General features: G+C 44.6%; 1 protein-coding gene across 2 annotated transcripts in view; it reads left to right on the forward strand.

The window, feature by feature from the left end:
• Positions 1–15,956, forward strand: part of GALNT17 (polypeptide N-acetylgalactosaminyltransferase 17) — a 443,754-nt gene extending 427,798 nt beyond the window's left edge. For both annotated transcript variants that reach the window (XM_077140206.1, XM_077140207.1), the window contains 2 exons: positions 13,717–13,884; positions 14,417–15,956. In XM_077140206.1, coding sequence (XP_076996321.1) covers positions 13,717–13,884; positions 14,417–14,545 — 297 coding nt within the window. In that variant the 3' untranslated portion in view covers positions 14,546–15,956. The remainder of the gene's footprint in view (positions 1–13,716; positions 13,885–14,416) is intronic.
• The last annotated feature ends 8,937 nt before the right edge of the window (positions 15,957–24,893 follow it).

A 24,893-nucleotide genomic window follows, 5' to 3' on the forward strand; every position in this document is an offset into this window, starting at 1 on the left:
GCTAGATTTTCCAGCATGGTTCGGTCCTTTAAGCAAAGGTTTAAATAAATTACTTGGAAAGATGGAGGAGGCTTGGAGGCACCTGCCATCCAGAAATTCACTTAATTAACATGCTATTATATAAAATAAGCAGGTGTTGGGCTAAGTCCAACTACTGATTTTTTTCGGTTGTCAGAGCAATTTGGGTAGCCTTCAACATAATTATGAACATCACTGTGCAATTTGGTGACACAAATTTTCCCCTAAAGAAAAATAGCTAAGTGGTATTTTTTGAGTTTCGTTAAATGCCAGACCCTGTTCTAATAACTGTATGTGCACTAGTTCATCTAATCTCAGACCAACCCTATGAAGGAGGTACTGATGTGGTTTTCCTGATGGAAAAATCTCTGCCATATTTCAAAGTATATAATATCCTGAAGTCTTATTCTGTTGTGTCTTTCTTAGCTTTCTTCATTAATTGCCTCATTTATAAGACACCAAAATATCCAAATCTCAGACATAGATGGGTGGTAAATAACTTCCTGCACCCGGAATTTCATAACACCCCACTGAAAAAATTTCATTCTTTCTTGCATTATTTCTGAGAGGCTTCCCATCAGTCCTCTTTTAATGATGGAAAAACTAAGTTCCCAGGATTCTGAAGGTTAGAAAGCACAGTACTAGGAGGGGAGAGATGAAATTTAAGGCTGGATAAATAGGTAGGAGGCAGATAATGCTGAACCCCATCTTGATTATTGAGGAGTTGAAATTTTATGGCAGTCTCAACAGGGAGCCATGGAAAGGGTTTAACAAGGGGCTTGGGCATATATTGGAAAGATCGCTTGAGTTACAGTTGGGAGAATAGGTTGGAAGGGTCTGGAAAGAAGATATACAAATGGTCAAGAAGCACCTGAAAAGATCCTCAACATCATTGGCCATTAGGGAAATGCAAATTGAAGCCCCAATGAGGTGCTATCTCACACCCATTAGAATGACTACTATTAAAAAAGCAGCAAGCGATGAGTGTTGGAGAGGATTTGAACACTCATTCATTGTTGGTGGGAATGTAAAGTGGTGCAGCCTCTGTGGAAAAAAGTTTGGCAGTTCCTCAGACACATGGAATTAAGTACCATATGACCTGGCAATCCCAATGCTAGGTACATATCCAAAAGAATTGAAATCGGGAACTTGAACAGATACTGGTACACAGATTTTCACAGCAGCATTATTCACCATTGCCAAAAGATGGAAGTAATCAAATGTCCATTCATGAAAAAACGGATAAATAAAATATGATCTATAGATACAAGGAAATATTATTCAGCCATAAAAAGGAATGAAGTTCTGATGCATATGACAATATGGATGAAACTTAAAGAAATCACGTTGAATTATAAAATAAGCCAGACATAAAAGGACAAATTTTATCATCTCAGTGATATATAATAATTAGAATACACAAACTCAGAGAGTCAGACACTAAAAAGCAGGTCGCTAAGTGCCAAGGTGGAAGTAGGGAATGGGGAGGTAATGCTTAACTGGTGCAGAATTTTTGTTGAGGGTGATGGAAAACTTTGGGTAATGGATGGTGGTGATCATAGCAAAAACTCTGAATTAAGGAATGTGAATGTGATTAAGAGGAAAAAGTTTAGGTTGTAGAACCAATACTAGAATAAAAGTTTTAAAAATAGGACTGGACAACCCAGTGAACCCTGTTATAAACTATGGACTACAGTTTATAGTACAATTATAATAATTATTCTCTCCTCCATTGTAGCAAAGGTGCCACACTAATGCAAGCTGTCAATCCTTTTGGTGGGGGGTAGATATAGGTATTTTCTGCATGATTTTTCTGTAAATCCACAACTTTTCTAATAAAAAACCGTTTTTAAATGCCAGCTGACAAACATAGAGAAAATATCTGTAGCTATATGACAGACTAATATCCCTATTGTATAAGGATTGAAAATTTGAGGGACAAAGGGTCAAAAACCCAATAGAAAAATGGGAAAAGTTTATGAGCGTGCAAATCAACAGAAAGATATAAAATGGCCCTCAACTATATGAAAAAATGTTCAAACCCCTTCATAATTGGGAAAATCATAGTTAAAATAACACTGAGATACCATTTTTCCCCTATCAAATTGACAAAAATGAAAATACTGACAACACATTCTGTTGACAGGACAGTGGAGAAACAGACCCTCTCACTGCTGAGGGGAGTGCAAATTGGTACCACTTTTCTGGAGACGAATTTGGTAAAACCTAACGAAACTACACATGCACTTATTTTTTGACCCAGCAATCCCACTTCTAGCAATCCACCCTGCAGATGCATCTCCAAAACCTGAAAATGAAAGTGCAAATGTGTAAGGTTAGTCATCGCGCAGCCTTGTTTGCTGTTGCAAAATATTGGAAACTACCTGAATGCTTATACATAGGAGAGTGGTTGAATACACTGTGATAGGTCTATGCAGCGAAGTACTGCGCAGCTGTGAAAAATAGCAAGGATGTGCTCTATGATTTCCAGATATATTGCTAAGTGAAAAAAGCAAAGTACATTGTATGTATAGTGTGCTAACCTTCATGGATGATAAATAATAACGTGATAATATCTTATCCTGCTCATTTCTGTGGAAGAGATACAGTAAAGATAAGCCAGAAACGTCTAGCATTGATTAACTCACTGCAGAAGGTAGGTAGGGATGGATGGGGTGGAAAGAATGGGAGCAGGGCAGAAGGAATGAGAGGGAGTGATACTTCTCTCTAGAATAACCTTTGTAAGTCAAACTCTTAGAACCAAATAGTCAAAACATAATAAAATAATTAAATTTAACTAAGATGCTGGTTGGGGTCCTGTTTTAGTTTCCTAAATGCTACTAGAATGCAATATACCAGAAATGGAACAGCTTTTAAAAAGGGAACTTATTGAGTTTCAAGTTTACTGTTCTAAGGCTATAAAAACGTCCAAACTAAGGCATCTTGAGAAAGGTACCTTGATTCAAGGAAGGTCGATGTCTGTCACATAGGAAGGCATGTGACTGGCGTCTGCTGGTCCTTGCTTCCGGTTCTTTGCTTCCAGCTTCTGATTCTGGTGGCTTCGTCTCTAAGCGTCTGTGGGCCTTTACTTAGCTTCTCCAGGACACAACTCTGAGTTCGGCTTCCTTAGCATCTCATGGGAAGGCACAGGGCAACATCTGCTGGGCTCAGCATCTCCAAACATTTGTCTCTAGGCATCTGCTCTCTCTGTCGGCAATCTAAGCATCTCCAAATGTCTGCATCTCTTTCAGCTCTGAAGCAACTTTGTTTTCTCCAAAATGTTTCCCCTTTAAAAGGACTCCAGTAAACCAATCAAGACTTATCTTAAACAGGCCGAGTCAAATCTCCATTGAATCAAAATGCTTCACCCACAATTAAGTGGGTCAGTCTCCATGGAAACAATCTAATCAGAGTTTTCCACCCAAAAATACTTTATCAGGATTAAAGGACATGGCTTTTCTGGGGTACACAAACATTCAAACTATCACAGGGACCCACATGGAAGACAAACAGTAACAATTTAATCTAATTATATATGATTATAAATGAATGGATGTAACCACACTAAAGTGGATGGGAAGGAAAAATGCTAAGCTAAGTTACTTTGGAAAACAATTTGGAAAATTTTGGCTGGATCCTGTAAAGTTAAAGATAAACATCCCAAATTCTGTATTCTAGTTAGCAAGTTTGTCTCTCTCACAAGGTATGAGTTAGCAATACTGAGATTACTGTATGCCAAGACTGAACAAGTAAGTAAATAAATTGTGGATGATGAGAACCAAGATCCTTGCTGTTGGTGAAAGAGCAGTGAGTAAAATGGACTCAGTAATGTTGAATTAGAATGAGTGGGATCAGTATAAATGCATGTCTTTAGACAACTATTTAGGAGGTCAGAATTTGCAGGATTTGATGCTTGAGAGCAGGTTTAAGGGCAGGTTGACAGGAGGACAGAAGGAACTAACAGAAGAGAAGAAGAAGGCAAAGGGGGCACTCACGTTCCTTGCTTGGCTGATAGATCGTGGTAGCATTTGCTGAGGTTGGGGTGGGGGGAGAAGATGAGGGTTCTCTTTGGGGCAGAGTTAGGGGGCTTATGGAAACACTAATAATGACGCCTTCGAGGCAGCTGGACTTGAAAACCTGGTGCTGAGGTCGGATGGACATTGGGGATTTGGATAAGGAGCTGGGGAATATGCAAGGGAGAGCAGACCAGTGGCCTTAGGACCAAGCCTTGATGCCACTCCACACTTAGTGGGCAACAGAATCTGGGTGAGGACACCAGAACCTGAAGAGAAAAGTCAGAAAAGGGTATCCCACAAACCAAAGGCTGTAGAGTTGAGTCCTGCTGCACAGAGGTCAAGAAAGCTAAAGACCACTCACTGTGCATTAAATGTAGTAGCAAAAAGCATGGTCAAGAGTACTTTCAATAGAGCATGGCAAGGAAGCCAGACAGCCGTGGGTGCTGGAGAGAAAGAGAATGGAAGTGGCGAAGACATGCAGAGAGGAAGCTTGGCTGTGAAAGTAAGAAAGGAGATGGGATAACAGTGAGGGGCCGTGGACCCCAGGGAGAGTCTTGTTTAGACAGGGGCAATATATATATATATACACCCCAAAAGAATTGAAACAGGGATTCAAACAGGTATTTGTACACCCATGTTCATAATAGCATTATTTCCAATAACTAAAAAGTAGAAACAAGTCAATATCCATCAACAGATGAATGGATAAACAAAATGTACTATATATATTCAATGGAATATTATTCAGCCCTTAGAAGGAATGAAGTTCTGATACATGTCACAAATGGGTGGACCTTAAAAATACTATGCTAAGTCAAACACAGATGGCCAAACATTGTATAATTCCACTTATATGAAGTATTTAGAATAAGTGAATATAGAGAGACAGAAAGTAGAATGGAGGTTACCAGGGGTGATAGGGATGGGAAGTTATTGCTTAATGGATACAGTTCCTGTTTGGGACAATGAAAAATTTTGATAATGAATGATGATAATGGTAGCACAACATTGTAAATATAATTAATATTACTGAATTGTACCTTTAAATAGCCAATCTGATTTTCTGTATGCATTTATTATCACACTCATAATAACAATAAAAGGATCAGGACAGAGGGGGGCTTGAGCACATGTTTAAGGGCAGGTTGCCAGGAGAACAGAAGGAACTAAATGTAAAGGGACTGTTTTCACTTCTAAAACATTAGTGGAAAATCTAGAGAACACTGAGGTTTAATGATCAGAAAGTGGAAGCTCTGTCATTTTAATTTGAACAAAAATGGTGCCAAACACTAAATTTCCCCTGGGTCAAATTATGGTATTTAGCAGGGATTGAGGCTATTTTTTTTTTTCAGAGAGAAATTTATGGGCTCACATCCACGGAAAGGATAGAAATTACCTGACCTTCCAGCTGGGTTTACCTTTCCAAGAACCACATTTTCTAGCTCACCTAGTACAGCTTATAATGCTAAAAGCCCCAGCTTCCAGAGAAGGGATTCTTCCATGGAATGCAAGGAAAGTATTCTTTCTGATTGAGGTGTGTGGTACATAGTGGTTGGTCTACAAATGTTTGATGTTGAATGAAGAGTGAACAAGAAATGAATGAATAAGCTCAGACACCCTGGTGCTTCAGCTGGGCTGGGTGGATGTCAGGGCAAAGACGGTCTGGCACTGGCTCTTAGGTCCACTTATGCGCTGGGCGGGAGGGGGGGATGGTCAACATGAGAGTACCCGAGCTAGTTGGACAGGTTGAACTCTCTTGGCCACTGTCACCTTACATGACATTTCTTTTTCCCCTTTTTGTCAAGAAGGTGTTGATCCGACAGTGCCAGAGCCACGTTCATCCCTGGAAGTCATGTCCCATGTTGCCAGGGAAACTTTCACCCCTAGAGGTCATGCCCCACAAAGCGGGAAGGGTAATGATTTTACCTGAAGAGTTGGGCTTAGAAAGAGAGAGGTCATATCTGAGCAACAGAGGTTTTCTGTAAGTAACCATTAGGTATGGCTATAGGTAGGCTTAGGTTCGCCACTACAGAACCAAGCTTTGTAAGAGCAAGTCTCAAGATCAAGGGCTTGGCCTATTGAATTGTGAGTCCCTAATATTTGAGACAGTATCAAGGGTTTCCCTGGAGTGCACCCATTTTTTGCAAGGTCATTGTCCTTGGTTAGATAACATCAGGCAAATGAACAGATCTGGAACTAAATCTAGTGTACAGCTCAGTGATGTTGGAAACCTGAACCCAAATCTCAGAGAATCTACAAATACACTCGTATGTGTGAACATCCTAACCCCTCTGCAAGGATGCAGGCTCTAGGATCCAGGTTAGTTGAAGCGGATCAAGGCTGTCTTGGCAGGTGTTGGCATGGGCTAGTAGGAAGCATGCTGGGAGAAGAAAATGGTAGGGGGAGCCTCCATCTCTCCCTACTGCAGAAGTATGGAGGGGCAGTGAGTCTAAAATGAGAGGCCATGAGAGTTAAGGAACCAGGGGTGTCAGTGGACCACAGGGGTGGCTTTAGGGATATGGAGCAGAGGCACTAAGAGTCCAATTAAAGGCCCCAAATTTCTAAGAATCCAGTCCAGCCCAGGCAAGCCAGGGTGAAAAAAGGAGGTAGGAGGCTGGCAGGAGTAGACTCTAGCCTTCCTGGGGTCAGAGGTCCAACATGAGTAGTCAAAAGATCCATCCGCAAGAGAGCCCAATGAGCTGGGAGGGTAACTCTGGGTTCTCTGCTGCCCTGCAGTATTGTTGAAGTGCTTGGGGCATCAAACTGAACGACTTGCTGGCCTAGCTCTGGGCGGGAACAGGAAGCCTGGAGTTCCCGAGAACTAGGAAGGAGCTAGAGATGGGAAAGGATAATCATGTGAGGCCATACTGGAGCCCATTTTATAGAGATGAATATAAAAAAGCAAAGCAGAAGCAAGACCCTAATTCTCCAGAAATGGGCATGGTCAGGGGAAATAATAGTAACAAATATAGAGGGCTCACTCTATACTAAGTAGCTCTTCCCCTTAATTTTTTAATCCCTCCCCAAATCCTGTAATTATTCCCATCTTAAAGAAGAGGAAGCAGAGTTCCATGGGGGTAAAGTAACTGGCCTAGGGACATAGGACTATTAAGTTCCGACTCTTAAACAGGCTTCAGGTCCTAGCCCTTGGCTACTGTGCTCCTCTGCTCCTTTCGTGACACAGAACAAAGGTACACACACTGATCTAACTGGCCAAATAAGAAGGCAAGACAGTTGAGTAGAGGTACAGATTTAACTCAGATTTATGCGCTATTATAAAGGAAGCAAAGTGTTTTCCAGCATTCCTACTCCATATCAGGATGCAATCCTGCCTTCCAGCTTCACGTACAGAGCAGCCCCATAGACAAGAAAGAAAGGCATTTGCTACCAGTGCGCTATCTTACTGAAAATAGAGTCTCTGCTCCTTTACCCCTGTTAGCCATCAATGCTGAGCTTCCTGCGTAGAATTTCCTCTGGGGAGTCGGGGGGTGGGTCCTGTTGCCTATCATCCCCTCTCTCGAAGGCTCTTCTGTTCCCCATCCTGCTGCTTCTCACATTCAAGGTCCCTCTCCAAGAGGCCCTCAGCTCTCTCTTCCAGGCTCTGTGAGCCAGACCCTGCCACCCTCTATCCTTCATTGATCCTTCCCCTGATCGATCCACCCTGCAGGAAAACCAACCCAGGGTTTTGTGGTACCAATGTGTCTCCCCATCCCAAATAGCAAGGGCAGCTTTGGGAAGCAAATGCTTTAGCCAAGCATGATGAGTCCTAATGGTGACAGGGAAAAACACTAGGAAGGGAGGCCCTTGGGGTCTACCCATCACCCCAGGAGCCAGCCCTCTCTGCTTAGAAGACATGCTGAGCTCCCAGATGCACATTTTTTAAATCAACCTTGTTGGGGTTAGTACAATCAACTGCATCCATTTAAGAGTGTATTTGATGAGTTTTGACAGGTGTACACACCTGTGAAATCACCACCACAATCAAGATATATTACATTTCTTTCATTCCCAAGAGATTCCTTATCATGTTTTTTTTCTCTGCCTTCAGCTCTCAGGCAGCCACCACTTATTCTCTTTGAGATATATGTTTGAAACATTTTTCTCCAATATTCAGTTTGGGATGTGGCATTGGGGTGCCCCAAAGGCAGAATTCTCCCTTAATGTCAAAAAGGCCCACGGATGATGGTAGAGACATGATATTTTGCATTTGTCAAAACCCATAGATCATTACAACACATGGAGTCAACCCTCATGTGAACTATAGGCTTCAAGTCCTAATTATATATCCATTTGGTTTATCACCTGTAACAAATGAGCCAGACTAATGCAAGATGTTAACAGTAGCAGAAATGATGTGTTTGTAGGGGGCTTGGGGAGAACTCTTGTCCTTTCTAGAGAACAGGGAACAGTTGCTTAAGATGTATAGAATTTTTTATCTAGGTTGAATTTAAATGAGTGGAAATGGATAGAAATGATGGTAGCACATCACTGTGAGAATAATTAACGATGTTGAACTGCATGTGAGTGTGGCTGATAGGACAACTCTAGTGTCATATATGTCAACAGAAGAAAAGCTAGAAGTTAAAACGTGGAAATGTATAACTCAGTAACCCTTGTTACAATGACTGTGATTAACAGTACAAATATTAAAACTTCCCTCCATGATCTAGAACAAATATATGAAACTATTACAAGGAGTTAATAATAGAGTGGCATATGGGGAAAAATGCTAAATAAATAAAGTTGATTATTTTTTTACAAAGTGGGAATAAAGCATCTTCCCAGCCTGCAGCCTCCACTGGCTCATATGTGGGACTGAGTTTTGGCTCTCTGTGACCCTAGAAAGGCTCTTCTTTGCTGGGCTGCCCCCTTCTTTGTCCTTCCCACATGTCCAGGCCCATGAAGGTGAAGGTCTATTTGTTTTTTGTTTTTGTTTTTGTTTTTATATTTGTATTGACCAAACAAAAGAACATACAAACACAAACATTCTTAAAATATGAACATCCCATGTATGGTGTACAATCAGTGGTTCACAATATCATCCCATGGTTGTATATTCACTTCCATGATAATTTCTTAGAACAAGTCTATTTGTTTTTAAGTGCATACATGTATATGTGCAGACATACAGTCACAAGAAAACATTCTTAGGGACTTTGACTAAATAATGAATAAATTCACCCCCAAAGCAAGTTTGGATCAGTGGAACTCATTTCTCTATCTCCTATGTGGGGAAGCTGGATAAACTGCATTTTTCATTAAACCTTGGTTTTCTATAATGACGATGACTGATTTTAAAGTAATGACAAAGATCTTTAACGTGAAAGCAATGGTAAGCCATGATTTTTTTGACAATTCGATGGATTTTGTTATGTTCCAGTGTCAGTCCACAATTTTCTGGCCGGGTTTTGTTTACCTGGCTATAGCCTGAATATTGTAGTTCCCCCTCAAAGCTGTTAAATTTGGGTTCATAGTTGTGTGTGTCTCTTAGATCATCTCAACTAAAAAATTCCTTTTTCCCTTAAATGAGAATTAATTGAATTTGAGCTCAGAGTTTGCAGCCAAACCTAGAATAATCTCATTCCATTCAATAGATATTTGTAGAGCCCTTGTTTTTTTCAAGGTATTAATCTTAATTTTTCTTGGTCCTCAAACTATATAAAGATGGGTAGGAGGTTACTATCCTAAATGCATGCACACCCACTGAACAAGGAAAGACGTTTATAAAATACAAAGCAATGTCAGTTGAAAGAAATCACATGAGGTGGAATCTTTGTGGAACCACTGGAAGCAGGAGATAGGGTTGGGACAAGAGTAGGAGATCCCCCATTAGTAGACTTCAGGCCTGTTGGCTACTTTTGAGAAATCTCAGGCTGGCTGTCTGGCTAAGTTAGGAAATCATGGATTAAGCCTGAAAATGTAAGTTGGAGTCATTTAGTGGGAGATCATAGTAAAAAGTTTATTCTTAAATTTGTGGACAGTGGGGAGAATTGATGGTTTTGAAACAAGGAGTATAATATGCCTTGAACCTGCAGGCAGGACTGGGTAGGATGCATTGGAACTGGGAAGGCCTGGAAATAGGAGGACCCATTATAAAGCTACGCGCAGATCCTTAGAATATTCACACCTGGAATTTTAGGAGGAAACATATGAGAGGGACATTTGTGGAGGCAGAACTTTTAGGACTTGCAACTTTGTGGGTGAGAGGATGAGGGAGAGGGAATGGGTAAAGGTGATTCAAGTTTGTATTTCTAGAACCTGGAGGAGAATCATGACAGTGGGTATACAGCAGGAAGTGGTTGTCTTTTGGTCATAACTTGACAAATAATGTTGAGAAATTTTAGACAGGCATAAATACAGAGGAAGAATCTTTGCTATTGGCTGCTCAGTAGAATACATGATCTGTGAATATATGCTTCTTCTCCACTTAGTAAAAGTGAGCATCATATTAAAGTGATAATTTCCCATGGCTAATGGCTTGGTTGTAATTCCGTGTGTGTTTCCAGCAGTATAACAGGTTAGATATGTTGAGGGGCCACCCACTAAACTATAACTTGACTCCAGATAAAAATATAACAAACACAATTAAAACTTGTTAGGCTCACAAGAAAGTAGCTGTATCAGTTAGTGTTTGCTGTGTAACAAATCACCCCCAAGAAATTTTCATGCACACGAAATGAGAGCATTTACCATTATAGTCACCAAAGCAATGTCTAAAGAATACACTTCAAGAAGAAGGAAAATGACCCCAGAAGAATATCTTGAGGCAAGAATGAATTATAACCAAAGAAATCATAAATATATAAGTATACCTAACCAAGCATTTCTTCATAAAATGATATGAATAAAGTTCTAATTTGGGAGGAAAATATGTAATCAAAATACAGTTAGGAGGAGGTGATCAGATTTAGTGACTTGAGGTTCTTGAATTCTTTGAGGGTGGGGTAAATAAGATATTGATATCTTTGCTAAGTGTTTCAGTATTTGTAGTTAAATTTCAAGAGCAAACAATAAAATAATAGAGATATTATTTTTCATTTTCCCATGTAAAAGGGAACAATGAAATAAGATAATATTATAACAAATAAACCAAACCTCAACTAATCCGGATTAATGCACGAAAAGAAGAAAAAGGAAACAGAGAAAGATGGGCAAACAGAAAGCACAAAGAGAGATTGTAGAAATAAGTTCAAATATATTATTAATCACAACAAATATAAATGGACAGAACTCTCCAGTGAAAAGACAGCGATTGCCATGTGATTTTTTTTTTTTGAATCCAGCAGTATTTTGTTTTTAAGAGACACATCCAAAATATAAGGAAAGGGAAATGTTGAAAGTAAAAAGATGGCCTTATGGTGTACAAAGTCTAAAGAGCAGAAAGCTGGGGTAATTACATTATTATCAAGCAAAATGGCCTTCAAAACAAAATGCAATATTTAAGATGAACAGTATCATTTTATGATGAAAAAAGTTTCAATTCATCAGGGAGATAGAATAATTCTTAATTTGTATGCATCTTTCAAATCTTTTAAACTATGACTCATCATATGACCTGAAATTCTTCTCCTAGATATTTCCCAAGAAAATTGAAAGCGTATGTACATATATAATACTTATGGAAGCATTGTTTATAATAGCTGAAAAATGGGAACAATGCAAATGTCCGTCAACTGCTGACTGAATAAATAAAAAGTTCAAGACAGGTAGATGAGACTGGGACATACTTTGAAAGGAGAAGTAGAACATTTGGACCCAAGTTGCTCTGAAGACTTGAGAGATAGTTACTGGGGGCTGGAAGAGTTAGAGAAGACATCACAGAAGAGAAAATTGCACCAGGTCCTAGGGAGGTTAAAGCCAGAATGTTCTAGAAGAAGACAAATAAATAGCATCTCCAAGCTGGGAACAGCCGAAGCAAAGTCCTGGAGGCAGGAGAGCCACGGAATGTACATAGGGCTGGGAACAGAGATCCTTAGAGAAGAAGCATGGGGTCTTGGCATAGGAGTGGGAGAGCAATGGCTCAGAAGGGCACCGTGGTAGTTAGATTCAGATGTCAACTTGGCTAGGTGAGGGTGCTTAGTTCTATTGCTGTGGACATAAGCCAGTGGCATGTGAACCTCATCTGTTGCTGATTACAGCTGCAGTCAGCTAGGCGGTGTGCCTGCTGCAATGAATGATGTTTGATTTAATTGGCTGGTACTTAAAAGAGAGACTCAGTGTAACACAGCCCAAGCAGCTCAGCATACTTCCTCTCAGCACTCCCAGCTCAGCCCAGGCCTTTGGAGATGCAGAAAGGAATCACCCCAGGGAAAGTTGTTGGAACCCAGAGGCCTGGAGAGAAGGCCAGCAGAGATCACCCTGTGCCTTCCCATGTAAGCAAGAACCTCAGTTGAAAGTTAGCTGCCTTTCCTCTGAAGAACTAATGAAATAAATCCCCTTTTATTAAAAGCCAATCCATCTCTGGTGTGTTGCATTCTGACAGTGAGCAAACTAGAACAGGCACCATGAAATCTTCCTGATCCCGGACTGGGGCAAAGAGGAGTATGGTTTGATGTCAGGTCCCAGCACTCATCAGCATCCTGCCATGTTACGGAGAAGGCGGTGTGAGATCTGTTGTCCTAGTCCCCTCTCCTAACTCCTGACCATGTTCCCTTCCCCTGACTCTCTCATAAAAGAATATTTGTGTGAGCCCCTGGTACTTAACTACTTGGCTACTCCAGCTAGGCCTATGCAAATGATCAAGCATTTTCAGTGCCTGAGAAGCCACATTGCACCTGAAAGGAAATCCCACCTGGGTCCCTCCTCACCTGCCTCTGCCCAGCCTGGCACCTGCTTGGCTTGGGGCGGACGTTTGGTCTTCACAGTGTCTAGCAACCTGGGATGCATTGTTTTCACGCCCTGCCAGACCTCAGAAAAGAGAACCTCCAAGTCCCAGTGGCATTTAGCTTCGCTCTTTAAACATCTGGGTCACAGATATGCTCAGTTAATTAATGTTCTTAGAGCTGCTCATTTGCCTGCTGGATAATAGATTGATTCATAATTTCAATAAGCAGCTGTGTATATCTTTCCCCTGAACATAAAAGCAGCTCGCTGCCATTCATCCCAATGGATGAATGCATTTGGTGCACTTAAATATATTCAGGCAAACATTGTTGACGGAGGGCGAGGGAGGGTTTTGGATTTTCTTACCAGTTTTCCTCTGACAATTACTCTGATTCGGAACTAATTTGGGTTTAAAGCACATGTTAACCGCATCTTTCTCAAGGGCACTTAATAAACTCCCTGTCACTTGTTTCAGAGGAGAGCAGGTCAACTTTGGGGATCCAAGCAGGGGGGGATTTCCCCAGGAGGTAAGAACCCCAGCAGAGGATCTCATCACCTGAAGAGCCACTCATGCCCTAGGCAGAGCTGCCTCCTTGCTTCATTCACGAACAGAAACTGGGCCAGGGAAGCCAGGCTCTAGGGAGCCAAGGAGAGAGGCCAAGACCCAGCTGGGTGACCAGATGTCCCGTGCCTAGGTTTCCTCATCTGTAACATGAAGGGGGCTGTTATAGACATTATCCCATGGGATGGTTGTGAAAACTGCGTTATTCGCTGTCTGTTCAGCGCATACGTGGGATGCACAGTATGCTTCACGCGGTTTTATTTTTATTTGCTAACGGTGAGACACATCTCCCCATAGCTCGCGCGCTTCACCAAGGAAGGCTTCTTGCACTTGGGAGCCCTGGGCACCACAACCCTCCTTCCTGACACCCGCTGCCTAGTGGACAACGCTAAGAGCCGGCTGCCCCAGCTTCTCGACTGTGACAAGGTCAAGAGCAGCCTGTACAAACGCTGGAACTTCATCCAGGTAGGGGGTCCCAGGGAACAGGGGTCCCCTCCCTGCCCCCCCGAGCTGGTGAGCATGCTGCAGGCCGCAGGGGCAACTCTGGCTTCACCACACCTCCCCAGCACGGTGCAGCCGGAGCCCAGGCCGCCCAGCACTGGGTCTGAGAGCCTTCCAGGGGGAATTTCAGTGGGAGACGACCTTCTGCAAGGGTCTGGGCCTAGCTTCCATACGTCCACAGTTGGCAGGGCTGACCGTTCCCCGTCCCCCACCAGCCCTGCACCCATTCCCTCTGGTTCAGCCACCCGGACCTGACGAAGCTTATCTATTTTCTGACTCTAGGGGTCCCAAAGGAAGCCCCCATGATCTCACGTCCTGTGTAAATAATTTAGGTGGGATCCGTTCCCCAAGAGAAGCCATGTGCCAGGAGCCTTGGTGGTCAAGGCAGTGCCCCTCTCTCTCCCTCCCTTCCTCCATTGCTCCCCCCTTGGCTCCCTCCCTCTCGGACCCCCTCTGTCACCGCCCTCCCCCCACCTTGTGTCCCCTCTCCTCCTAGAATGGCGCCATCATGAACAAGGGCACCGGGCGCTGCCTGGAGGTGGAGAACCGTGGCCTGGCTGGCATTGACCTCATCCTCCGCAGCTGCACGGGACAGAGGTGGACGATTAGAAACTCCATCAAGTAGTGGGAAGGAACTGGGGGCCCAGAGCCCGGCCTCCAGGACCAGCCACAACGAGGGACAGACAGCAAGGGGCAACACGTGGAGATGTGACGTCCCCATCAGGCCCTCAGTGGCCCTCGAGGCTCCTGCCCCCTGAAAGAGCTCCTCCTCCTCACCTCCTGGCCCTTCTCTGGGAAACCAGTTGCCGTGTCTTCTGCAACCCGGCTGTGGGCCTGGTACAAAGGGGTGAAACTGTCCACTTCTCCTTGTCATCTTCCCACCCCAGAGTCAGGATCTAGGACTGGCAGGCCCCACCCGCCCCCACCCCCCACCCCTGCCTCCTGTCTTTTGTAACAGCTGCAGCTTCTGAATTCCATCCCAGCCCTAAATGAATGGGAGCGGAGGACTCCAGTTACTTCCTACCCCCTGCCCTGGCCCCGCTCAGAGGAGGCCGGGAGGCCCTGCACTCAGTTTCCTCCGATGAGGCTGCTTTTGCCCAGTTGTCCATCCACAATCCCAAGGCAGCCGCCACCCCAAACCTTTCCCTCAGGTGGCTTTGGTGGCTTTAGCTCTGCATTTTTCCGGATCCTGCCTCTTCTGGCCCCCTGGACACTAGGCTCTTTGTGTCTGGGCAGCTCTGGGGCCAGAGGGAGCTGGAGACATAGATAGGCTGAGCAAGGGGTCTGAGCCAGAAGGGGCCCCGGGGTTGAACCTGGGCTGGTGCCAGCTCTGCCTGCACGAGGGCCAGGGAGCCCCAACTCACTGAGGTTGCCGCTGGGAGCGCAGCAAGAGGACTCAACCTGGGGCTCCGGGGCTGACGCCTGCACAGCGAGGAGGGCGGGGAACCCAGAACATGCTTTGTGTCCAACTCATCTTGCACCCACTCTGCAGGATGACAGGGGAGAAGGCAGTCATTTCTTCTCTTAAGAGTAATAATTTTTTTGTTGTTGTTCCGATTGCCCTCTGGTTAGGGTGCACTTATAAATCAGAGTTAATATATGGCCGTGTGTGCATGCACCTGCGTCTGTGTGTGCCTGCTTGGCGTGTGTGGCAGGGTGTGTGCGGCTGCATGTGAGTGTGCGTGTGCGCGCGCGTGTGTGCGTGTGTCTGGGCGTGTGCATCCGAGTATGCGGTGGGGTAGTCCCGGGGCGCGTGGCCTCGGGCTTGGCGCGTCATTGCTCGCCCAGATCGGGTCAGGGCAGCCGAGAATCCCGTGGGGGTGGCCGCAGGTCACTGGCCAAACTGCCGTCCGTGCGGTGCCCGGGACGGGGACACTGTCCCTTTTGCCGAGTACCGTCTCCCTCCCTCACGCCGTCCCCAGAACCCAGCCCAGTAGTCCAGCTCAGTGGGGTTCACAGTTTCTCCTTCGGTGGCCTCTTATTGACGATCTGCCTCCTTCCCAGCACCCACCTCGTAAAATAAACACGTTAGCGCTTCCCGAATCAGTGCTTCTTGAGTCCTCCCGGATCCAAGGTTGGGGAGGGAGGGGGGTCCCCTGCGACCTTCTGCGGTTTGGAGAGATTTGGTCTTACTTACTAAGGACAAAAAAGCCCCAGCAGTGTGGGGCTGCCAGCAGTGTGGGGCTGAGATGGAGCCAGCCTGCCCGTGTCCCCACTTCTCCTAAAAGCAGAGCCAAGCTTGACACTTAACATTTGGGTGCTTGCTGGCCGACCCACTCTTTCACCCACCCCAGCTTGGGAGGGTCAGACTGGCGCAGAAAGGCCAGTTATGCTGACCCACCCCCCCTCATCACTCCCTCTGTGGAGGCATCTTCTTCCTGGATATTCATTTAAAAGGGAAATCTTAAAAGGCCTCTCAGCCTTTTGCAATGGAAATGGGCATGGAGAGAACGGGCAGGAAGTCCTGTGGCTAAAACACTTCCCCCTCCCTGTTTCCTGGGGTAAAGGAATTGGAATACCCTTGAGGAAGCCAAGAAGGCCCATCTCCTTGGGCCTCACACAACATATCCACGTGCTTGTCATTTGTCATTTTTCCTTTGGGTTCCATGCACAGAGACACATCCGTGGAAAGTGCCACTTTTTTGTAGTGAGGAATTTGTCTCCCTTAAACATCAGAGTCTTGGAATAACTGTGCAGTGAAAGGAGCTAAAATTTGCAGGTTCTTACCTGGAGTGAAGGGAGATTGATGTAGCATGACGAGATGGAACTTTGGGCACGAGTCCTGCCTTGACTGAGCCCTTCTCCTTCCTTGCGTGAGTTTTAAAGTCAAAGTACAAAGAATGCAACCTCACATTTTACTACCAGCTGAGACTTGGACCCCAAATCCCAAGCCCCGCTGGGCCTAGGCAGGCCTCCTTTATCCTGCAGGGGAGGGACCTGCTCAGCCTCAGACCAAAACAACCATAAGCCCAGCCCTGTGCCCCACAACACTGGAGCCAGGTCCATGCGGAGGGAAGGAGAGCTCCACCCTCCAGTGCTGGAGGAGAGAGCCAGAGGGTATGCTCACTGCACTTCTCACTTGTTTGTACTCCCGAAGACCCTTTCTTCGCCTGCTGGATGTCAAGAAGTGCCACGCCATAGCAAGCCGGAAAGCCTGGGCTTGCTGGTTTAGGCTGCAGTGGTGGGAGCTGCTTGGGGGCCTGTGGGAGGCTCTTTCCCTCCAGGCACCACTCACATGTCTTAAGTCCCAGCTCCAGCCATTGGTTCCAGTGTTGGGGAAGCCTGGGGGTGCATATGCCAGCCCTCCCCTGGGTGAAGATGCCTGGGGAGACCGCAGAGCATGGGGTCTGCATCCTAGGTCAGCACCCTCTTAGCCCCACCGGGTCCCATCTGGGCCTGATGAGGTGGGAGAGGCAGGCTTAAGGCCAAGGCAAAGAACAAGAATTAATGAAGCCAGAGAGACGGAGGAGGGAAAAGAGAAGCAGCGCACCCTGGGGGAGCCTTTGGTTCCCAGCCATTTTGGGGAATTTGAAAGCTCCCAATAACCCACAGCTCTGCAGGAGGTCAACTTAAATGAGGTTTCAAGCTCCAAGCAACAAGTTCAAGGGAAAGCTCAGGCTCATCTACCAAATGTTGGAAGTTGACACCATCTGTAGTGTGAGACGTGACAGATCAGCTTTCCACTCCTCGCCCAGGGCTCTGTCACAGGGGCAGGGACCGCGTGGCGGAGGCTTTCCAACCACCTGCATCTCTGTCCACCCCCCGCTCAGCTGACCCCCTCACGCTGAGCTCCCACGAGCCCATCTCGTGGCCACTGCTTTCTCTCTTTTTCTGATTTTTTTTCTCAAATTCTATGGCAAAAAAAAACAAAAACAAAAACAAAAAAACACCAAAAAACATCACAGATGGTATTCCTGATAAATGTCCAAGCCATCAAAGCCGGTGCTCTGAATCGATGTCTCTTATTTCTCAAACGTTTCCTTTATAGTTTTACTTATTCTGGTGGCTTGAAATTTCATCACTGGGTGGCAGAGGAAGGAAGAGGCTGAGAAAGCACAGTTTGGGCCAGGAGCCACTATCCTCAGCCATGCCAGGCCTTCTTTTTGGATAGAAGCCTTTATTTTTATGCCATCTGATTTTTTCCCTATTCTTGAAAAATTCCCCAATTTTATAAATGGTAAAAGTGACATCCTGACAGAGTAGGTGCCTCCCCCAGGGTTGTCCGCTGAGCTGGTTGTTGGGGTCTCTATGCCAGCTCCCCTCATGTTACTTTCACTGCACTTTGAGGAGGGCTGAGCCACAGTTAGTGGAGGGCGTCGGGGGAGGGGTTGCCTCCCCACCCCACCCCACCCCGGCGCAGGGAGCCAGGTGTGCCTGGAAAGAGGCCAGGGGGCTGGGCCGAGGTTCCTGTGGCCAGGTGTCAGCCTCCTGTTTTGACGTGAATGCCTGATGCCAGCAGTTGGGCTGGCAGCCACCAGATCCTCATCAGCTGCCCCTTCCATTCCCCAAAGCCTTGAGTCTCTTGGCTGCTCAGCTTTCTCACGAGTTCTCTGGAGCTGAGCTTGGGGGATCACTGATGGACCCCAAACTCCGGGGATTCATTTCAGTTCAGTTCGACAAATATATATGAACACGTCTCCTGTAGTTGGCTCTTTAAGGCTTCTTAAGGGAGGAAGGGCAGGAGGGAGGAAAGAAAGGAAGGGAGGGAGGAAAGAAGAAGGAAGAGGGGAAGGGAGTGGGGGAAAGGAAGGAAAGAAGCACACAGAGTTAAAATACATTGAGCCAGAGCAAGGGACGTACCTGGGTGAACAGATTGAGCATCATGGTCTTTGCCTTTTAGAAGTTCATATTTGAGAGAAGAAAACAGACACAGTGTCCTGGGCATTCCCACCCCTGGAATCTGGAAAGTCACGAAATGGGAACTCATGGCACATCATGCAATGAGTGGGAGTCTGGGCGAAGTAGTAGCTGTTAGCATTCCATCCCCACGAGGGTCCAGCTGATGGAAAGAATTTGCAAGCCGGCTCTCAGCTTCACTTCATCTCCTCTCCATCGGCCTGAGCTCCCAGTACTGCTTGCCTAAGCACAAGGAGCCAAGGAGGGGAGACCAAGAATGCCGAACAGGAATCTCTGATGCCACAGGTCAGCCCACACTGCAGGAGACTGCCAGCCTTGCCAGTATCATTGCCATTCAGAAGAAACAGTCAGGATTCCTGTAACTCCTAGGTCAAAATATCAGCTACCCCACCCTCCCATTGGCTGTCCACCCACCCATCCTCGTAGTCGCCTAGTATATGAGAAACAAGGTGTTCTAGGGACAGAAAAGCTCTTTCTGACCGTAAGCCAAGCAAAGTCTGAGTCGCAGTAACCTCTCCGGAGCTCTAGAAACAAGACTAAGCCCTACTGCTGTTTGACACAATTAATTGCCCATGAAAATTTACAGCTTGCTTTAGAGTTAATGCACCTTCTTTAAGCTTGTAACTTAGAAAGGTTGTAACCAAAAGAGAAAACAACCTATTGTCCACTGGTAGCAACGCTCTTTCATGCAGTGGGCAGAGTTCATTTCTGTCCCCAGGAGAAATGGTTAACTTTTCTGGCCAGGAAGGCCCATTTTCCTCTTTATCAGAGGATTGGGCATATATTGTTGAAAATTTCTATGTACTGTTTCTCAAGCAATAATGTACAAAATCCTTCTAAAGGAAAAAAAAAGTTCACAGGCCCTCAGGGTTGACCTAATTTATTTTTATGATAATGTTTCTCAAATATGTACAGACATTAAATGGTTTTGGCATAGGTCTATTACAACTATAAAATAAAAGAAATTTACAAGTAAATACAAACAAATCTGCAAAGCCAGTAAAATTGAAATGAGCAGCATTAATTTAACCTGGTGGCAATGTCGTTTGCTGAAACGAAATTGCTGCCTCTGCTGTGAATATGGCATCCACTGCTTTAACAAAATTCATCTCGGCCTCGTAATAACTTGATTCTCCCACTACTTTTCTGTACTCAAGGTATTTTGGAACATTTATTCACTATTCCTTCACTGAATGCATATTTATTATCTGCTTATCAGTTGTCCGAGGTGTGGCTAAGGATATAGGAGTGAGCGAAGAAGTCAGGTGCCCTCTTCTCTGGAAATTTATATTTGGTGGCTTCCCTGACAAGCAAGCACATCGAAATGAAATTTTCCACTCTCGTCTTCTCTATAACCTGACTATAGAACTACTTGGTGCCAGTGCTATTAGAAAGCACAAATGGAAACCTGTGTCCTAAAATCGCATGTAATATGGAAGTGCTCATCCAGATAATTCAGAATATGCTAGATTTTAAAGATGATTATAAAAAACGAAGATGCAAAATTAAAAAATTTTTATTGACAGCTCATGCATACAGAACTCAGAGGACCCCCGGGTGCCTCTGAAGCCCCAGGTGGAGAAGCACGACTTGAATCCCTTCACATTTCCCTGTCCTTTCTCTTGCTTGGTGCCACACCAACAACAGCCTTCAATTTTATGAGATAAAAAAAAATTACTCCCACTGGGTGTTTTTCCAACTCTTCTCTTTCTTTCTTTGGTCACCTTTTTGTCAAGCCTGGCTTGTGAAAATAAGTGGAAAAGAGCAAGATCTCACAACTGAAAACCATGGCATTTTCCTTTTCAACATGCACAGCTCGGGGAGCAAAAGCTTGTTGGAAAGGACATTGGAAAGCGTTGGTCAGAGTGAGGTTTTGGGATTCTTACCAACTTTTCCCATCATTGATCATACTAATCTTTTTACTGAATACATAGTTCATAGTTGTAAGCATTTTGACCTCTTCTCTGTCCTGGGAATCTGGGCTTTCAGCCAACGTATTGCTAATTACCCACACGTGCAAAGGCAGGAAAGACGAAGCTTCCAGTGCAAGCGTGCAATAGGCGATGGGCAAACTTTGCCCACTGGCTAAACCTTGGATGCAGAGGTTTGCATAGTTGCAATGTGCTTAGAATTCAGTCACGCCGGTAGCAAAAATAAGAAGGTCCAGGCTGCTCAGTTTTAAAAATGTTCCCCAAACTTTTTGTCTTCGAAACCACAGAGAAAAGAAAGACACTTCCCAATCCTAGGCTAAAGCACCAAGCCAGGTCTCTGGGTCTAAGTTCGCAACTCTGAATTTCTCTGGATTGATACCAACTACAACCTTTGTAATTCCAAATTCATAATACGTGAGTTAAAGTTCGCTTATACATCTACTGCTATGAAAAAGGCTTAGGGAAGGAAGAGTTTAAACAAAAAGCTCTTTAATTGCACAACTGCCTTCTAAGCGCATGACACCCCCTCTCGTCACATGCATCCCAACACTCTGCTGTTTACACCCATTTCTCAGATGTTCTTTGGAAAGTGGCCCCCACCTGGGGCTGATGTAGAAGAAAAAGGAAAGTTCTGGTTCAGGTGTGAATTGCATTTAATTGCCACCGTTCTGTAATTCAGAGTCCCTTTGCCCCCAGATGCTCAACTCTAACCCACCAGGACACTTACATTAATGAGGTTCAAAATGTTTCTCAGTGCTGTTTCCAGAATTCCTTTGGGGATTGGAAGTGCAGCTCTGGCCCCAGGAGCCTAGTTCTTGACTGCTGGGAGATAAACATGAGTGGTGACAACTTGGTGAAGAAAAGCTGTATCTCTGAGGAGGAAATAGTCAGTGCACTGAGTTGTTACGGTGGGAGTTGCTTTTGATTTGTTTGTGTTTTGCAAGTTTTTTGCTTTTAAAAATCTCTGTTACCTTTCAAAGAATTTTCCAGAGAGGCAAGGAGATTGAGCACCAGAGGTGGAAGATGAAGGTAAATGCTCCAATCAAGTTCAGGGAGGGTTTTGGATTTTGTTGTTGTTGTGTTTTGTGGGGTGATTGCTTTCCCTGGATTTCTGTTGTTGGTGTGTTGGTGGGTTTTTGCTTCTTCAGGCTGGCACTAACTGCTGATGTGCAGTGGGCCGTAGCTGGTGGGCCAAGCCAAGCCTGGGAAGAAAAGTGCAATCATCACCATTATCAACTCCAAGCTCCCATTATTTGAGCACTTACTATGTGCCAAGCACATCCCCTCTTTTCATTCTGTCAGCAACCTCACTGGCAGGCAGTGTTGTTTTCCCCATTTTCAGAGAAGGACGTTGGAGCATAGAGAGATGAATAACCTGTCCTCATAGCTCATGTCTATAAGTGGCGGCCCAGCCCATCCCAATCAAAATGTCTTCTCCATAACCACCAGGCCACAACTGCCTTGCAAGATGGCCCTGTCCCACTGCCTCTGCTCTGGTGTGAAAAACTTAGATTCAGGAGGCAGCAGACAGAGCTTCCAGACACAAACTGCTACGAGAATGTGTCTAGCATCTGTCATTACCTTTAGACGATAAAGGAGCAGTGATTCACTGAATTTATCTATGAAGCTTCTAGACCTTGGGAGGTCCTGCATGCCAAGGAAACCATTGCTGATTTAGAACAGCCAAATGTTGCCTGCAAACCCCAGGCATCCAACCTCAATGTTTTGCTTACCCCTTTTAAGCTTGAAGAGCCAAGAAATGCACATATTGAGGGCCTATAAGAAGGAGTGATGGAAGTACTTCAAAGAGTCCCCAGACAGCTGGGAAAATAGAATATTCCTTCATTCCGTTTATTGTGGTAAATTACAAATGAGCTGATGGTTAATTAGAAAAAAGTGAGACAATACAGGTGAGTAAGAACAGGGGGAATATATTGACAACCCCACCATCCAGCAAGACCCAGACTTGCTCCTGGCGTGCCACTGCTCATGCCAGTAGCAACATCCTTCTGACTTTTTCCCTGCAGGTAGATTCAAATGAATTCATACATGTAATACATAACGGGGTCATGATACATCAACATTTAATGGGATAAATCAAATTCCTAGCTATATTGATGCATGCTAGGGGAGATGTGGCACAGCAGGCAGCTAGTATAAAGTGAGCTAGACCTTATTTAATAGTTAGCTCAATATGGGTCATTAGTCTCCAAAAAAAGTGGACCTTTCAGGATAACTGCCACCCTGGAGTCCATTCAAGGGAGAGCAGGTGGTGGGTAATGAGCCTGGAAGTCAAAACTTATTATTGAAGAATGCAATGTGTAGAGCTCGGAGGAGACTCAGAGGGGCAAGGCCATCTCTTTGAAGAGCCAGTGGACCATGGGGAGGTGGAGGTAGAGAATACCTGGTGGGAGATCTTCTGGATTTGTTCTTTATGACCCAGAGACTCAGAACGGAGCCAACTGGATGGAAACAGACTATGGAATTGGGGTCACTGTTAAGAATCTGCTTTCAAAAAAAGCATCCAAAGCTAGGATGGAATGTCCCAGGAGGGAGGTAGTTCTGTTCCCTGGAAAGAGGCAAGCAGATGTAGGTGCCTCTAATGTTACTGCCAGCCTATACTTCTCTGGCTTCCCTTCCTTAGGTAGACCCTTTTGATGGCTCCTTGTCCCAGTCTCCTGTGTGCTCAGGTGACAGAACTGGATGTCAAAAGAGCTTCTTTTCATGAAGATGCTCATGTCAGCCAGGGGATGAAAGTTAGACTTGTTCTATGCCACTTCTGAAGATGAGGACTGGACTTGACAGTTCATAGTTTATTTAACTGGATGACTCACAAAGTGGAAAATAAAACATTCTTGCAACATTACTTAATATTTAATCATGGACAAAGTCAAGATGTTCATTCCCAGATCTTTTGTTTGAAAAAAGTGTAATAGGCATATTTTAGGTTTAACAGCGAGAGAGAAAGAAACTATTGTAGACTCATGTAGTTTAAAAAGTGCTTCTTGGGAAAAGATAAATCTCATGGGCAGAAGAATTCCAAACAAATCATGTTGATACCCCATATAGCAGGAGGGAGAGCATAACTCTCCATTCCTTAAGTATGAGCTACACACCGGGACTTCCTTCCAAAGAGTGCATATGGGGTGGGGGGAAGTAACTTGTAGTGGAGAAACCTGACAAACACGAACTCAGCCAAGAGATGAATGTCAGCATCAGTACGGATAAGTCATGGTAATAGGATGTACCCTTCATATGATGTGATGAAAATGGCACTTTACCTTTGTATTCTTCCTTCCCCAAATCCATGACCCCGGTCTAATCATGAGAAAAACATCAGACAAATTCAAATTGTGCACATCTTACAATATATTTGACCAGTCTATGTCAAAAACTGTCAAGGTCATCAAAACCAGGAACGTTTGAGAAGTCTAAGGGAAGCCTAAGGAGACACGATGGATAAATGTAATGTGGTGTGTTTGATGGGATCTTGGGACAGAAAAAATGCCGTTAGGTAAATGTTAAGAAAATAGAAATCAAGTATGGACTTTGTTAATAACGGTATATTAATATTGTTCATTAACTGTAACAAATGCATCATCCTAATAATCCTGTTAATAAGAGGGGAAGCTGTGTGGGTGGCTGGGTGGGAGGGTGTATTTTGGGAACTCTCTTTACTATCTTCTCAATCTTTCTATAAAGAGTTGATTCTATAAATCTAAAACTACTCTAAAAAATAGGGTCTAAATGAAAAAAAAAAAAAAAAGTGCTCCATGGCATTGATCATTTGAGGCAGCTCTGACCAATTCCAGATGCCTATAGGTCCGGGAGTGACCATCCATCTGCCCAGGAGATATTGTGGTCACTCTCTTATACTCAGCTATTATTGTCTATAACAAAGGAGCCATGGCCTGGGGCATTCTTCGCAGCAGACCCATAAAAGCGCAATGATACGGACAGTTTAGTCAATACCGTTAATGGCTATTATGGGAAAGCCAATTGGGATTTGGATCTGCGGGAATCCATCTTCTGCTCCCTTGGGGAGTAAAAAGATGTGTCAGATGGCTGCTACCCAATCTTCCCTTCTCTCTTGGTAGGAAGCTCTGTATGAACTCATGTAGCAATGTGCCCAGCTAGAAGACTACATTTCCCATCCTCCCTTGCAGCAAGGGTTGCCAGTGAGAG

Source organism: Tamandua tetradactyla, chromosome 23, assembly GCF_023851605.1.
Source record: "Tamandua tetradactyla isolate mTamTet1 chromosome 23, mTamTet1.pri, whole genome shotgun sequence".
NCBI lineage: Eukaryota > Metazoa > Chordata > Mammalia > Pilosa > Myrmecophagidae > Tamandua > Tamandua tetradactyla.